The sequence below is a fragment of the Bombina bombina genome, chromosome 1, assembly GCF_027579735.1.
Source record: "Bombina bombina isolate aBomBom1 chromosome 1, aBomBom1.pri, whole genome shotgun sequence".
In the NCBI taxonomy this organism is placed as follows: Eukaryota; Metazoa; Chordata; class Amphibia; order Anura; family Bombinatoridae; genus Bombina; species Bombina bombina.
The window spans coordinates 1,507,676,298-1,507,693,795 of NC_069499.1; the positions used below are offsets into that span (position 1 = coordinate 1,507,676,298).

General features: G+C 37.2%; 1 protein-coding gene across 2 annotated transcripts in view; it reads right to left on the reverse strand.

The window, feature by feature from the left end:
* Positions 1-2,791: 2,791 nt before the first annotated feature.
* The window catches only part of C1H17orf58 (chromosome 1 C17orf58 homolog), a 96,614-nt gene continuing 81,907 nt past the window's right edge, over positions 2,792-17,498 (reverse strand). For both annotated transcript variants that reach the window (XM_053696457.1, XM_053696454.1), the window contains exons 4-5: positions 17,034-17,225; positions 2,792-3,483 (exon numbers count right to left, since the gene is read on the reverse strand). In XM_053696457.1, the coding sequence (XP_053552432.1) occupies positions 3,296-3,483; positions 17,034-17,225 (380 nt within the window). In that variant the 3' untranslated portion in view covers positions 2,792-3,295. The remainder of the gene's footprint in view (positions 3,484-17,033; positions 17,226-17,498) is intronic.

Sequence of the window (17,498 nt, forward strand, 5' to 3'; positions counted from 1 at the left end):
TCGGGTAAATCCCCGCCTCAGAGGATTACGGCTCATTCTACTAGGTCAGTTTCTACTTCCTGGGCTTTTAAGAATGAGGCTTCTGTTGATCAGATTTGCAAAGCAGCAACTTGGTCTTCTTTGCATACTTTTACTAAATTCTACCATTTTGATGTTTTCTCTTCTTCAGAAGCAGTTTTTGGTAGAAAAGTTCTTCAGGCAGCTGTTTCAGTTTGATTCTTCTGCTTATAATTTCAGTTTTTTTTTCATTATAAAGATTAAAACTTTTTGATTTGGGTTGTGGATTCTATTTTCAGCGGAATTGGCTGTCTTTATTTTTATCCCTCCCTCTCTAGTGACTCTTGCGTGGAGTTCCACATCTTGGGTATTTGCTATCCCATACGTCACTAGCTCATGGACTCTTGCCAATTACATGAAAGAAAACATAATTTATGTAAGAACTTACCTTATAAATTAATTTCTTTCATATTGGCAAGAGTCCATGAGGCCCACCCTTTTTGTGGTGGTTATAATTACAATTATTCCAATTCCTTGTTGATGCTTTCACTCCTTTCTTATCACCCCACTTCTTGGCTATTCGTTAAACTGAATTGTGGGTGTGGTGGGGGGTGTATTTATAGGCATTTTGAGGTTTGGGAAACTTTGCCCCTCCTGGTAGGATTGTATATCCCATATGTCACTAGCTCATGGACTCTTGCCAATATGAAAGAAATTAATGTATCGGGTAAGTTCTTACATAAATTATGTTTTTATTGGATCATTAATAATGCTCAGAACCACAACTCAATATAATATACATAAATGTACCACCAAATCTGTTTTATAATTCTGTCTAAGCTAAAGATACTAGGGGATTGCAAATGTATAATAAGAGCAATGCTAGAAAGTGATTTTAACACCATGATTTCATGACACTTTTTTCTTTTTTGTGAAAACTTTTTTGTGGTTTAAGAATTTTTCTGTTAGATAAGCCTTTCATGCTCTATCAGTGCAAACCTTTGGGCGATTTTCCCGTTCGCTGTCATGTTCAGTAATTAGATAATAAGCCCATTCTATGTAATGAAACCTTGTTTTCAACTTCCTCCAGAAACAGAATTGTAACACTGGGATCGTATCCCATGATATTGGTAGCTAGATAAAAAAAGAGCTAATTCCGTTACTTCTAACGATTCTTAGGGGCATATTTATCAATTTGCGAGCGGACATGATACGAAATAGCGTATCATGTCCACTGCACATCGATAAATGCCGACAGCATACGCTGTCAGCATTTATCATTGCACCAGCAGTTCTTGTGAACTGCTGGTGCAATGCCGCCCCCTGCAGATTCGCGGCCGTTAGCAGGGGGTGTCAATCAACCAGATTGTATGCGATCGGGTTGATTTCTGTCCGCGGCCTCAGAGCAGCCGGAAATCTAAAGGACAACAAGGCATATGGGATGATATATTATTAGTTTGTCACTGATGATTTTGTCTTTCTATTTTTTGTTCATAATGCTATATTTTATGATAGTTTATAAATATAAAAATTGACCAATAAAAACCATTAGCCCCTACAACTAGTAAACAACACCAAATTCCAACCTGGTCTCCACGATCCTTTTAGATTACTGGGCACTAACAACAGATCATTTATGATGTGCCATTTTGGGAATGAACACAATATGTTACGGGAGAAAGAATTAGTGGAAAAGGGATTCTTCGCTTTCCAAAACTGGTTACTATATCGCCAATGTCATTCCTATATAATGTCCCATCCACAAAATAAGAACATGATGAGACCACTTACCTCTTTTGAGAGCATGTGACAAAAAAAACCAACACCAATACAACATGCCCTTTCTCTAACATATTCACTTTTACAACAGGCTAACCCAGGACATGTCCCATACGTTATAGATAGTTGGAGTTCCGAATTAAATATAGATATTTCTCAAATAGATTTGTCATTAATCTTTAAAGCAGTAAAAAAAATTCTCATCTTCCAGCAGGTTTATAGAGTAGAACCTAAAAATGTTACAAAGGTGGTACTTGACCCCCCAGCTAGATGCAAAAAAATCTACAATCTTTTCAATGAACAATGCTGGAGATATAGTGGATCCATAGGTCACATGGCCCATATTTGGTGGCTATGCTCAAACGAAGTAGCAAAATTGCTTGGACTCCCCATACCTCTTGACCCATGTCTATAGTTATTTAACAAGGTCCCAAAGAAGTTTACCACAATACAAACAAAATATTCAATATAGTCAGCAATGGCATAAAAATCATTATTGCACGACAATGGAAGAGTACTTCTGTCCACTCACTCACACAATGGTTACAAGAATGTCATAATCTGATTAGGGTAGAAGAATATAATTTCCTAAAACTTAGATGTGTAGACACTTATATTCAGATGAAAACTGTTTTGGAGGACTATGTGGAGAATAAATTCAACACTTAAAGTCAGGCAATTCTAACTAAATGTTGTATTTATGTATTTTTGTGGGTTATATTCGGATACAAAGATGGTTGTACACAATATTGTAACTAAGTATAATCTTTCACCTTTATATATAGTCAGATGTATCTTTTTTTGTGGATAATGTGAGGACTGGAAATATATGGACTTACACCAAACAATGAGGACTTATAAGAATTATGTTAGACGAGTTAACAAAGAATTTGTTTTTGAAGTTCAATATTTGTTTATTCTCACTGAATATGTAATAAGATATCTAAGTATATATGTTATATATTGTATAAACTTTGTGGGGGGGAAAATCTTTCCATTGAAAGTAAAAATACAATTTTACATTTTCGTTTTTTCTTTTTATTTCCTTTTCCGTTGAGTTTTCCCAAAACCAGAAGCACATAAAAGTGAATAATCTCCAATGCATTCTGCATTCTTATATTGCTATTCTCTTAACATTACTGTAAAATATTTTAGTGTAGGCCAAATAGATTAATATATAATATAAAGTTTTATTCTATGTATATAAACACTTAATCATATTCTAAAAAAAACGTTTAAAAAATATTTATTATGATCTTGGTTGCTAATAATTTCTATATTTTTTTTTACATGAATATAAGAATGTTACAACACAAAACTGTTATTATTTGCAAACTGAACTTCAGTAACTCTCTTGGCAGCTAATTTGTTATTTAATGTTCCTTGTTTGTAAGTAAATTGATTCACAGGATAATGAATTTGGACAAAAACAAACCAAGTGTTTGTACATTGTCACATTGTATTATACGATATGTAATTTTCCTGGTTTTAGTGCATTATGGGTAAAAAGTCGGTAGCATTATCTACACTTGGCGTGAATGGCCATAAGCACTTTGCTGTCTTTTTTCCTATTAAATCTTTTAATATAACTGCTGCTTCTCACAAGTCCATCTCCAGATCTCAAACGTCCACTGATCAATTGTTGTGTGGTTAGTGGCAATTCCATCCATTTGTGGTATATTTGTCCCATTACAATATAGCGACTTCCTGGAAGAAATTAAATGACTAATATTAGAGCAGACCATTTACCACGTTACAAAACAATGCAATAAATTATTGATAATTTATGTAAATCTAGAATTTGTTTGTTGTAAAAGACAGATAAGAAGAACAAGTCTTTTTCATCAAGGATACAACCTGGTGAAAAAAGCACAAAAATGCAAGCAGTATGGAGCACTAGCACTGGTATTCAAGCCTATGGTTAATATAATGTGTGCACTGTAGTATAACACATGCTACATCATTCATGTTCTTTTCCCTAGTTTGTATATCTTGGTTCTCCCTGGTACTACTTACAGAATTAACCACTCTAACTCTATAAAATGTTCCCTGAACGTCCAACCCCTCATACTCCTAGTTCTGTCTATCCTTCAATGTAGACAGATCTAGCAACTCTCTCTATCTCTTTCCTGGTTTGGTTGCAGGACTGTACCTTTGGTCTCTGGCTGGGGTGCCATGCTGTAATCTTTATTACCTTTAAATTGAGAGAGAATGTTCCATCCAGAACAAGTTATTTAAGTGTTACCTCTTACACAGAGCTTTACATGGGTCATTTTCTCAACCTCCTATAGTTGATGAAACTATTTCTAAATTGTCTAAGAATATGCTTTTTCTTATGAATAATTCAGTGGCTTTTAGAAATAAAATAAACTTGTCTTGCCTTTCCTTAAAGATTTGAAAGCAGTGACTAATTTTTAGGCTTCTGCAGCTGTTAACAAGCTTAACCTTAATGCAAGATCTATGGCTACAGCCAATTTTACCAAGAGGTCCATTTGGTTAAACCAATGGGAAGCAGACTCCAGTTGTAAGGTTTCTAGATTGTAAGTTCCTACGGGAATAGGGCCCTCAATCCCTCCTGTATGTGTTTGTAAATTTTGTCCTGTATCTTACAAGTCTTGTATTGTTTTATTTAAATGAATTGTATCCATGGACAGCGCTGCGGAATATGTTGGCACTTAATAAATAAAGTATAATAATAATAATAAGGTTAACATCTTAATTTATTTCATGTAATTGGCAAGAGTCCATGAGCTAGTGACGTATGGGATATACAATCCTACCAGGAGGGGCAAAGTTTCCCAAGCCTCAAAATGCCTATAAATACACCCCTCACCACACCCACAATTCAGTTTTTAGAAACTTTGCCTCCTATGGAGGTGGTGAAGTAAGTTTGTGCTAAGATTTCTACGTTGATATGCGCTTCTCAGCATTTTGAAGCCCGATTCCTCTCAGAGTACAGCGAATGTCAGAGGGACGTGAAGGGAGTATCACCTATTGAATGCAATGGTTTTCCTCATGGGGGATCTATTTCATAGGTTCTCTGTTATCGGTCGTAGAGATTTATCTCCTACCTCCCTTTTCAGATCGACGATATACTCTCATATTCCATTACCTCTACTGATAACCGTTTCAGTATTGGTTTGGCTATCTGCTATATGTGGATGGGTGTCTTTTGGTAAGTATGTTTTCATTACTTAAGACACTCTAAGCTATGGTTTGGCACTTTATGTATTTATATAAAGTTCTAAATATATGTATTGTACTTATATTTGCCATAATTCAGGTTTTCAGTATATTTCCTTTTGCAGACTATCAGATTCATATCTGGGAAATGTTTTTTTATGAAAAATGTATTTCTTACCTGGGGTATAGTCTCTTTTTCAAATTGACTGTCTTTTAAATTCGCGGGCAGAATTAGGCTTGCGAGGGCGCAAAATACCAAAGTTTATTGCGTCATTTTTTTGGCGCGAAGTTACGTTCGTTGACGCAAATTCATCATTTCCGGCGTCTTAGTTGATGCCGAGTCCTTCACGGCGTTACGTCATCTATGACGTGAGTGTGTCGTTTTCTGGCGTTTTTGGCGCCAAAAAATATTTTTCTGTTTGTTGTGCGTCATACTTGGCGCCTAATATTTTCATTATTTGAGACCCCATTTCTATTTGCCTCTTGCCTTTTTCTATGTCAGAGGGCTATACTGTTTGCATTTTTTTCCCATTCCTGAAACTGCCATATAAGGAAATTGATAATTTTGCTTTATATGTTGTTTTTTACAATTACATTTGCAAGATGTCTCAATCTGATCCTGTCTCAGAATTCACTGTTGGAACCCTGCTGCCTCATAACAGTTCTACCAAAGCTAAGTGCATTTGTTGTAAACTTGTGGAGGTTATGCCTCCAGCTGTGGTTTGTAATAGTTGGCATGATAAACTTTTACATGCAGAGAACGTATCTATCAGTAGTAATTCATTACCTGTTGCTGTTCCCTCAACATCTAATGCACAAGATATACCTGTAAATTTAAGAGAATTTATTTCTGATTCTATTCAGAAGGCTTTGTCTGCCATTCCGCCTTCTAATAAATGTAAAAGGTCTTTTAAAACTTCTCATAAAGTTGATGAAATTTCAAATGACCGGCAACATACTGAATTATCCTTCTCTGATGAGGATCTATCTGATTCAGAAGATCCTGCCTCAGATATTGACACTGACAAATCCTCTAATTTATTTAAAATGTAGTATATTTGTTCTTTGTTAAAAGAAGTGTTGATTACATTGGATATGGAGGAAACTAGTCCTCTTGATATTAAAACTAGTAAACGTTTTAATTCTGTTTATAAACCTCCTGCGGTTATTTCCAGTTTTTCCAGTTCCTGATGCTATTTCTGATATGATTTCTAAAGAATGGAACAGGCCTGGTACTTTGTATCCTTTGCCAGCAGTTACATTGGAGTTTTGGGAAAAGATCCCCAAAGTTGATGGGGCTAACTCTACTCTTGCTAAACGTACTACTATTCCTACAGAAGATAGTACTTCTTTTAAAGATCCTTTAGATAGGAAACTTGAATCTTATCTAAGGAAAGCTTATTTATATTCAGGTCATCTTCTTAGGCCTGCAATTTCTTTGGCTGATGTTGCAGCTGCTTCAACTTTTTGGTTGGAAACTTTAGCGCAACAAGTATCGGATCATGATTTATCTAGCATTGTTAAGTTGATTCAACATGCTAATAATTTCATTTGTGATGCCCTTTTTGATATCATCAAAATTGATGTTAAATCTATGTCTTTAGCTATTTTAGCTTGAAGAGCTTTGTGGCTCAAATCTTGGAATGCTGATATGACTTCTAAGTCCAGATTGCTATCTCTTTCTTTCCAAGGTAATAAATTATTTGGTTCTCAGTTGGATTCAATAATTTCAACTGTCACTGGGAAGAAGGGAGTTTTTTGCCTCAGGATAAAAGACCTAAGGGTAAATCTAAAGCTTTTAACCGTTTTCGTTCCTTTCAACATAGTAAGGAACAGAAACCTAATCCTTCCCCCAAGGAATCTGTTTCCAATTGGAAGCCTTCTTCAAATTGGAATAAATCCAAGCCATTTAAGAGATCAAAGCCAGCCCCCAAGTCTGCATGAAGGTGCGGCCCTCATTCCAGCTCAGCTGGTAGGGGGCAGATTAAAACTTTTCAAAGATGTTTGGACCAATTCGGTAACAAAATCATTGGATTCAGAGTAAGACCGCCTGTGAGAAGATTTTTTCTCTCACGCATTCCAGCAAACCCAGTAAAGGCTCAGGCTTTTCTGAAGTGTGTTTCAGACCTGGAGTTATCAGGTCTGAAACACATGTTATCATGCCAGTTCCATTTCAGGAACAGGGTCTGGGGTTTTATTCAAATCTATTCATTGTCCCAAAGAAAGAAAATTCATTCAGACCAGTTCTGGATCTAAAGATTTTGAATCGATATGTAAGAGTACCGACTTTCAAAATGGTGACTATAAGGACTATTCTGCCTTTTGTTCAGCAAGGGCATTATATGTCCACGATAGACTTACAGGATGCATATCTACATATTCAGATTCATCTGGATCACTATCAGTCCCTGAGATTCTCTTTTCTAGACAAGCATTACCAATTTGTTGCTCTTCCTTTTGGCCTAGTGACAGCTCCAAGGATCTTTTCAAAGGTTCTAGGTGCCCTACTCTCTGTGTTTCCTTATTTGGACTATATCTTGGTACTTGCTCACACGAATCAACTAGTGTTGTTTCTTCGAAGACATGGTTGGAGGATCAATTTACCAAAAAGTTCATTGATTCCTCAGACAAAGGTAACCTTTTTAGGTTTCCAGATAGATTCAGTGCCCATGACTTTGTCTCTAACAGACAATAGACGTTTGAAATTGATTGCAGCCTGTCGGAACCTTCAGTCTCAGTCATTCTCTTCAGTAGCTATGTACATGGAAGTTTTAGGTCTCATGACTGCAGCATCCGACGCGATCCCCTTTGCTCGTTTTCATATGAGACCTCTCCAGCTTTGTATGCTGAACCAATGGTGCAGGGATTATACAAGGATATCACAATTAATATCTTTAAATCCCAATGTTCGTCTTTCTCTGACTTGGTGGTTAGATCACCATCGTATAATTCTAGGGGCCTCTTTCGTTTGTCCAACCTGGACTGTGATCACAACAGATGCAAATCTTTCAGGTTGGGGAGCTGTTTGGGGATCTCTGACAGCACGAGGGGTTTGGAAATCTCAAGAGGTGAGATTACCAATCAATATTTTGGAACTCCTCCATTTGAGCCTATGCATTCTTTGGACATTAAACTACTTTCTTGGAAAGTGTTGTTTATTTTGGCCATCTCTTCTGCTAGAAGAGTTTCTGAATTATCTGCTCTCTCTTGTGAATCTCCTTTTCTGATTTTTCATCAGGATAAGGCAGTTTTGCAGACTTCATTTAAATTTTTACCTAAGGTTGTGAATTCTAACAACATTAATAGAGAAATTCTTGTTCCTTCCTTGTGTCCTAATCCTAAGAATTCTTTGGAGAGATCTTTACATTATTTGGATGTGGTGAGAGCTCTGAAATATTATGTTGAAGGTACTAAAGATTTCAGGAAGACTTCTAGTCTATTTGTTATCTTTTCTGGTTCTAGGAAAGGTCAGAAGGCTTCTGCCGTTTCCTTGGCCTCATGGTTAAAACTTTTGATTCATCAAGCCTATTTGGAGTCGGGTCAAGCCCTGCCTCAGAGAATTACAGCTCATTCTACTAGATCAGTTTCCACTTCGTGGGCTTTTAAGAATGAAGCTTCAGTTGATCATATTTGCAAAGCAGCAACTTGGTCTTCTTTGCATACATTTAGTAAATTCTACCATTTTGATGTATTTGCTTCTTCGGAAGCAGTTTTTGGTAGAAAAGTTTATGCGAATTAACTTATATTTTGGGTTGTGGATTAATTTTTTCAACGGAAAATGGCTGTTTTTATTTTTATCCCTCCCTCTCTAGTGACTCTTGTATGGAGTTCCACATCTTGGGTATTGCTATCCCATATGTCACTAGCTCATGGACTCTTGCCAATTACATGAAAGAAAACATAATTTATGTAAGAACTTACCTGATAAATTCATTTCTTTCATATTGGCAAGAGTCCATGAGGCCCACCCCCTTTTTTATGGTGGTTATGTTGTTGATGCTTTTTACTCCTTTCTTTATCACCCCACTTCTTGGCTATTCGTTAAACTGAATTGTGGGTGTAATGAAGGGTGTATTTATAGGCATTTTGAGGTTTGGGAAACTTTGCCCCTCCTGGTAGGATTGTATATCCCATACATCACTAGCTCATGGACTCTTGCCAATATGAAAGAAATGAATTTATCAGGTAAGTTCTAACATAAATTATGTTTTGCCTTTTGAAGGTGATATGCTATTTGGTAGGAAATTTGAAGACCTTATAAAGACCTTATAGAGAAGCAATCTGGAGCTCTTTACCTCCACAGGCCCCAAAGCATCACAAAAATCCATCCTATGGGGTCAATTTATTAATCTCCGTATGGAGCTTGATGCCCCTTGTCTAAAGACCGCTGCTCCATAACTTGTCCGCCTGCTCTGATGCGGCGGACAGAAATCAACCCGATCAAATACGATCAGGTTGATTGACACCCCCTGCAATGCTGCAAATCTGCAGGGGGCGGCATTGCACCAGCAGTTCACAAGAACTGCTGGTGCAATCATAAATGCCGACAGCGTATGCTGTCAGCATTTATCGATGTGCTGCGGACATAATACGCTACATCGTATCATGTCCGCTCTCACTTACATAAATATAACCCTATGTCTTTAAGCACATGTTTTCATTTTTCGTTCTCAAACATCCATGCCTGTTTTCACAGATGATTGCTGACATTTTTCATAGGAAATCATCATTTCCAGTTTTTATTTTTTTTAAATTAAGTATATACATGAACATATAAAGGCAAACAATCATACAGTTAGTTTACAGATGTCCAGGTTACAAGATGTGCCAAATATACATTAGAAAACTAAAAAAATCCTCTTTTTTTGTCTCTTAAAGGGACAGTCAAGTAAAAAAAAAACTTTTATGATTTAAATAGGGAATGCAATTTTAAACAACTTTCCAATTTACTTTTATCACCAGTTTTGCTTTGTTCTCTTGGTATTCTTAATTGAAAGCTAAACCTATGGGGTTCATATGCAAATTTCTAAGACCTTGAAGACTGCCTCTAATTTGAATGCATTTTGACCACTAGAGGGCATTAGTTCATGTGTTTCATATAAATAACATTGAGCTCATGCATGTGAAGTTACCCTGGAGTGAGCACTGATTGGCTAAAAAGCAAGTCTGTCAAAAGAACTGAAATAAGGGGGCAGTTTGCATAGGCATAGATGCAAAGTAATCACAGAGGTAAAAAGAGTATTTCTATAACAGTGTTGGTTATACAAAACTGGGGAATGGGTAATAAAGGGATTATCTATTTTTTTTTAAACAACAAATAAATAATCTAATCAGACCGCTCATGGGTCCGTTGTGGTTATGTGGTAAAAGTATTATAGGGATAATAAAAGGAATAAGTCCTTGAAGGACTTGGTTATACTCAGTAATACAGAGGTAACATTCTATTACCAAACAATTATATCTAAAGAGAAATTAAAGATCCAAACTGAACTAAGATTTGGGGTCTTAGGTTATACGTAGCACCGTATATATAAATGTCTTCTGCAAAAGTGAAGAGAACATGTTTTATGTGATATAGAACAGGAGCTAGTATTGCTATAAGTGATGTATAATGTTGTGGCAATATAGGTATTGGCAAGAGTCCATGAGGCCCACCCCCTTTTTTATGGTGGTTATGTTGTTGATGCTTTTTACTCCTTTCTTTATCACCCCACTTCTTGGCTATTCGTTAAACTGAATTGTGGGTGTAATGAAGGGTGTATTTATAGGCATTTTGAGGTTTGGGAAACTTTGCCCCTCCTGGTAGGATTGTATATCCCATACATCACTAGCTCATGGACTCTTGCCAATATGAAAGAAATGAATTTATCAGGTAAGTTCTAACATAAATTATGTTTTGCCTTTTGAAGGTGATATGCTATTTGGTAGGAAATTTGAAGACCTTATAAAGACCTTATAGAGAAGCAATCTGGAGCTCTTTACCTCCACAGGCCCCAAAGCATCACAAAAATCCATCCTATGGGGTCAATTTATTAATCTCCGTATGGAGCTTGATGCCCCTTGTCTAAAGACCGCTGCTCCATAACTTGTCCGCCTGCTCTGATGCGGCGGACAGAAATCAACCCGATCAAATACGATCAGGTTGATTGACACCCCCTGCAATGCTGCAAATCTGCAGGGGGCGGCATTGCACCAGCAGTTCACAAGAACTGCTGGTGCAATCATAAATGCCGACAGCGTATGCTGTCAGCATTTATCGATGTGCTGCGGACATAATACGCTACATCGTATCATGTCCGCTCTCACTTACATAAATATAACCCTATGTCTTTAAGCACATGTTTTCATTTTTCGTTCTCAAACATCCATGCCTGTTTTCACAGATGATTGCTGACATTTTTCATAGGAAATCATCATTTCCAGTTTTTATTTTTTTTAAATTAAGTATATACATGAACATATAAAGGCAAACAATCATACAGTTAGTTTACAGATGTCCAGGTTACAAGATGTGCCAAATATACATTAGAAAACTAAAAAAATCCTCTTTTTTTGTCTCTTAAAGGGACAGTCAAGTAAAAAAAAAACTTTTATGATTTAAATAGGGAATGCAATTTTAAACAACTTTCCAATTTACTTTTATCACCAGTTTTGCTTTGTTCTCTTGGTATTCTTAATTGAAAGCTAAACCTATGGGGTTCATATGCAAATTTCTAAGACCTTGAAGACTGCCTCTAATTTGAATGCATTTTGACCACTAGAGGGCATTAGTTCATGTGTTTCATATAAATAACATTGAGCTCATGCATGTGAAGTTACCCTGGAGTGAGCACTGATTGGCTAAAAAGCAAGTCTGTCAAAAGAACTGAAATAAGGGGGCAGTTTGCATAGGCATAGATGCAAAGTAATCACAGAGGTAAAAAGAGTATTTCTATAACAGTGTTGGTTATACAAAACTGGGGAATGGGTAATAAAGGGATTATCTATTTTTTTTTTAAACAACAAATAAATAATCTAATCAGACCGCTCATGGGTCCGTTGTGGTTATGTGGTAAAAGTATTATAGGGATAATAAAAGGAATAAGTCCTTGAAGGACTTGGTTATACTCAGTAATACAGAGGTAACATTCTATTACCAAACAATTATATCTAAAGAGAAATTAAAGATCCAAACTGAACTAAGATTTGGGGTCTTAGGTTATACGTAGCACCGTGTATATAAATGTCTTCTGCAAAAGTGAAGAGAACATGTTTTATGTGATATAGAACAGGAGCTAGTATTGCTATAAGTGATGTATAATGTTGTGGCAATATAGGTATGGTAAGAATAACCATCTCTTCCCTAAATGGTAACAATATGACCTAACCTGTACTAGGTCGGGTAGGTCCGTTATTGCAAATCAAAAGTGTACTCATCATTGCATCATCCATAGCCTCTGCTACACGATGGCTCCTCGTAATCGTAGTATGTAAATTAAGCACCCCTCGCGGCACTGGCCGCCAGCCCTAAGGCGAAGACCAAATTGTTCCTTAAAGTTATGTGCCATCTAAGACATAAGGTATAGAGCAGGCAAGAGAAAAATTACATTTAGAAGGCTAAGCTATATTTACTGTTCACATTGAGTTAAGTCGAAGGTTGTAAGCGTTAGGAGTGATAAGAGTGGGAAGGTTTTGAACTCTGTTTTCTCCGTAACATATCTATTACTACAACATAGTTTTAAAGAGAAAGCATGCTAATGTATGTCGCTATATAAACAAACGAAGAGTGATACACACAAAAAAAAAACAAGACAAAATGTGACCAACCAGTCTTGGGTACAGTATCAGCATTAAAGCAAAGCTATAATAAAACAAACGGTGTTGAGGTCTCTTTTGCTGATGGCTTGTTGTAAATGCGGTCAAATTTGTATTGGCACCGTTTAAAGAATTGTTGCCTGAGGCTCCATAAGGTATAAGCCCTATATTCCCCATGAGAAACTGACTCAGCATGAAATCTAGTGGTGCTTAGATTAGTTGTAGCATAGATTTCTCAAATTTCTCAAATAGCTGGTTAAAGCTTTGTTGTCGGCTCATCTGCCATGTGGTGGCCATTTTGGATGTGATGTTTATAATCCATTAGCGCTGCTTTACCTCTCTTGTATGGTCCACTCCCAGTCTCCTCTATATTATTGAAGCAAAGTTATTTGGGATAAGGTTATCGGAATCTGAAGGTGCACTTGTGATCAGTTTGGATAAGATAACTCAGAACACTGAGGGGGTAGCGTTGCCTGTTGTTGGCCGCTGCCCTAAGCCTCCTCTGTCCGATCCAGTGCTCTAGTGTGAGGAATACAGCTACAATTGGGATAGTTGGTGCACTATTGGGTAGTGTAATATTATAATGTTTAAATGCAGTACTATAGCTGTAGGATATCTCCAAAAATCGACGGATAGTTGGATGTTCAACTAGAGCTCCTGCAATGTGCGACTGCTCAGGATCGCTGTTTGGACACATCCTCAATCATTTCCAGTTTTTCCAGAGTTTCTACAGCCCCACAGGTTTTCATGAACTGGGCCCTCCAATAGCAGATTTAAGACATTTTGTCATACATTATCTGGACAATATCCTTGTTGTAGCAAGGTCCTTTTAAGAAGTTTGCGTTCAAAGAGATTTTTTTTCTGCTTTTCTTTTAAGGCCACTGATGTCTCTGTGATTCACTTAGTAAAATGAGGTAGATATAGAATGGCATGAATCTGTGAGGGTTTCACCCTGATTTAATTTGTTATTTGCTGCTTTTTATCTTGGCTGCCATTTTTACTCACCTGTCTCTCTCCTCGCCTGCTGCAGAGTGTGTAACGCTGCTCACTACACCCACGCTCCCTCCTATGGCCAAACTGGAGAACATTATCAGTGAGAGACAGATTGCAGTCCCAGAATGATGATGTCATCACTTACTATTTAAGGTGCCTCAGTCAGTTCAGTCTGCCTTTGCCCTTGTGTTGTCTCTGACTTTTCTGTGAGTTCCTGTGTTCCTGATTCTTTGTATAACCTGGCTTGTTTGATGTCCCTTCTGGTCCCATATCCCTGGCTTGTTCCGTACTCCGATCTTTGCGTTCTTGACCCTGGCTTGTCTGACTACTCGCTTTGGCTCCTGACCTGGCTCGTCTGAATACCAGTACTGGCTTTGACTTTGTCTTTTGGACTCTCTATTATTTTTTTGTTATTTTTTTTTGTTATTTTTTTAATAAAGATGTGATTAATTTAGCAGTTCATGTCTCAGTCTAATTCCTGGTTCCCTGGCAGAATCCAGACAACAAGGGCCTATATTCATTTCCAAGGGGAACCAGAAATCTTTCAGCCTTTAAGGGACATTATACATTAGATTTTTCTTTGCATACATGTTTTGTAGATGATCCATTTATATAGCCCATCTAGGTGTGTTTTTGAAAAAAATTATAGTTTTGCTTATTTTTAAATAACATTGTGCTGATTTGTAGACTCCTAACCAAGCCCCAAAGTTTTAGATGTATACTGATGTATACAGATTTAAGACTGCTTCTGTTTGTGTAATGGGTCTTTTCATATGCAGGGGAGGGGGATATTCTGCTATCAGCCCCTTTCAGTGGGTGTCCCAGGCTTATCTCATTTACAGTGTTAAATTGGGAGCTTCTAAGTAAGTTTTGAAATGTTTTTACACTGGTTTTTTTATATCAGTATCTGTGCATATTATTCTTTATAGTAGTGTCTATTACATGCAATTAAAAAAAATATACTGTCCCTTTAAGATAAATTTCAACAACATTTGTTTGGGCACAGTAACAAGTCCAAAATCTATCAGCAGTGCACCTGACAGGAATCATAAATACAGAAGCAGAATATCTCATAAGTATACCATTATCTCTAATGGAATGGAAATTGAATCCCAGTCTTTCAGAACATAGTAGACAGGTGTTGTCTTTCAGATATAGACCTAATTGGAAACCAGTTACAATCATCAAATACCACCTCTTTCACAGCCATTTTCCTACACCCAAGTAGAGGGGTAGATCAGGACTGGATTTGGAACAAAATAGGCCGGGTATTTAAAGAAAAATCAGCCCACATCAGTTAGACTTCTGTCAGCTAGGTACCCATATTAGACTAGTTCTCTTGTCCTGCAGCCCCTCTGTTTAACAGCCCAACAGAAAATGTACTTTCTGCTTTACAAAACAGGCAGACCGTTACAGTTTTCCCATTGTTACCTATATTAAGAGATGGTGGGGCTTCTATATAGCAGCAAGGCCCAAATAAGAGCCTGGGATAGATACTAACAGGCCCATTTATCAAAGGTCTTGCGGACCTGATCCGACACTGCGGATCAGGTCCGCAAGACCTCGCTAAATGCGGAGAGCAATACGCTCTCCGCATTTAACATTGCACCAGCAGCTCACAAGAGCTGCTGGTGCAACGCCGCCCCCTGCTGACTCGCGGCCAATCGGCCGCCAGCAGGGAGCTGTCAATCAACCCGATCGTATTCGATCGGGTTGATGTCTGGCGATTCCTGTCCGCCTGTTCAGAGCAGGCGGACAGGGTTATGGAGCAGCGGTCTTTTGACCGCTGCTTCATAAGTTGTGTTTCTGGCGAGTCTGAAGACTCGCCAGAAACACGGCCCTTCAAGCTCCATACGGAGCTTGATAAATGGGCCTGTATGGCACAACCATGGAAGTTCACCTGTTGCATGTGTTTTCTACAATTCCTCGAAACCTTTATCTTTTGAAAAGAATTCAGCAAGATCTGGTGACAGTGATTGCCATAATACCCTATTGACCATGAGACCTTGGTTTCTACTCATTGGAGTCTGCCTGTGTCTTCAGATATGTTGATTTAAGGTCCTGTTTATTATCTAGATCCCCACAAACTACAGTTGACAACAATGCTGCTGGTATCATCAGGTTAAAAAAATTGAACATCTCTCCCACTGTCATTCAAACTTTACTTCAAACCCTGAAGAGATCGACTTCTTCTGTATACTATCAGATATGAAACAAATATTCCACTTGGATATTGTAACATGATAAAAGTATCAGAAATGATCAGCGGAACACAGGAAATGTCTATATCATATTTCTCAGTAATAATACCAGACTCCCACTGCTTTTATTTATCCACTGTTTGGATGGTCATCACTAGGTGTACAAAGGGTTAGAGGTTTAGGCAACATCTTTTAGTGTTAATTAAGGGAGTGGTTAATTCTGTCCATGCAGCTTACATACGGTTCTTACTGTAAAGTGTTACTCAGGGATATGATCCAAGATATAGAAATTTCCAATATTTTGCTAAGGGCCGCACTAAAATTCATGTTGGATAATGCTTGTGTGCTAAGCTGATGGAGCACAAAAATGATTTGCTTTATATCTTCCATGTTTTTAAACCACAATAACAAGTGATTTTAAAAAGCACTAAGGTATGTCTGATTGCGTGCAACACTTAAAGGGTCAGTCTAGTCAAAATTAAACTTTCATAATTCAGATAGGGCATGCCATTTTAAACAACTTTCTAATTTACTTTTATCATAAAATTTGCTTTGTTCTCTTGGTAGTATTTGTTAAAAGATAAACCTAGGTAGGGTCATATGCTAATTTCTAAGCCCTTGAAGGCTGTCTCTTATCTCAGTGCATTTTGACAGTTTTTCACAGCTATACAGCACTAGTTCATGTGTGCCATATAGATAACATTGTGCTCACTCCGGTGGAGTTATTTATGAATAGGCACTGATTGGCTAAAATGCAAGTCTGTCAAAAGAACTGAAATAAGGGGCAGTCTGCAGAGGCTTAGATACAAGGTAATCACAGAGGTAAAAAGTATATTAATATAACCATGTTGGTTATGCAAAACTGTGGAATGGGTAATAAAGGGATTATCTATCTTTTTAACCAAAAACAAAATATGGAGTAGGCTGTGTCTTTAACTGACAACTTTTAATAGAAGCGCAATGAAACCAAAATAATACATAAATCTAGCAAAATTTAGAATTTTTCAAAGAGATCACTTCTAGATTCAAAATAAATACATAAATTACAGATTACTTTTTAACTGTCTCCAGTTGGGTTATATTTACCTAATTTAAAATCCAAGCAGGATTTATTGCAGTTTGAAGTATCTACAGCCAGTATCTTTACCCTAAAGAAAAATCCATCTGGGGTTATATAAAGTCGATTCATCTTGTATAAGCCGGCACTGTTTACAAGCAGAGTAATCAGCTGGGTACCTTTACTGAGAGTTTCCAAGTCATGAACAATCCCATTCAACGCTGTAAAGATAAAAGCAAATAAATTTTAAACTGCATAGCTGCACGTCAAATATAATCATTTAAAGAATTTGCTTTCTCAACATTAATAGTTTGTGATAGTCTAGTTTGTTAGAGCAGTTGTATTGTCCACAAACTATTGTAAGCTGTATTAATGTCTAGTGTTCATAGTGGTTGTGGCAGGAGATAGGTAAATATTCACTTAAAGGAACATATTTTGATTACATCTAGAAGACGGTATTGCGAATTGTATTCCAAGTGCTTACAATTACAGGA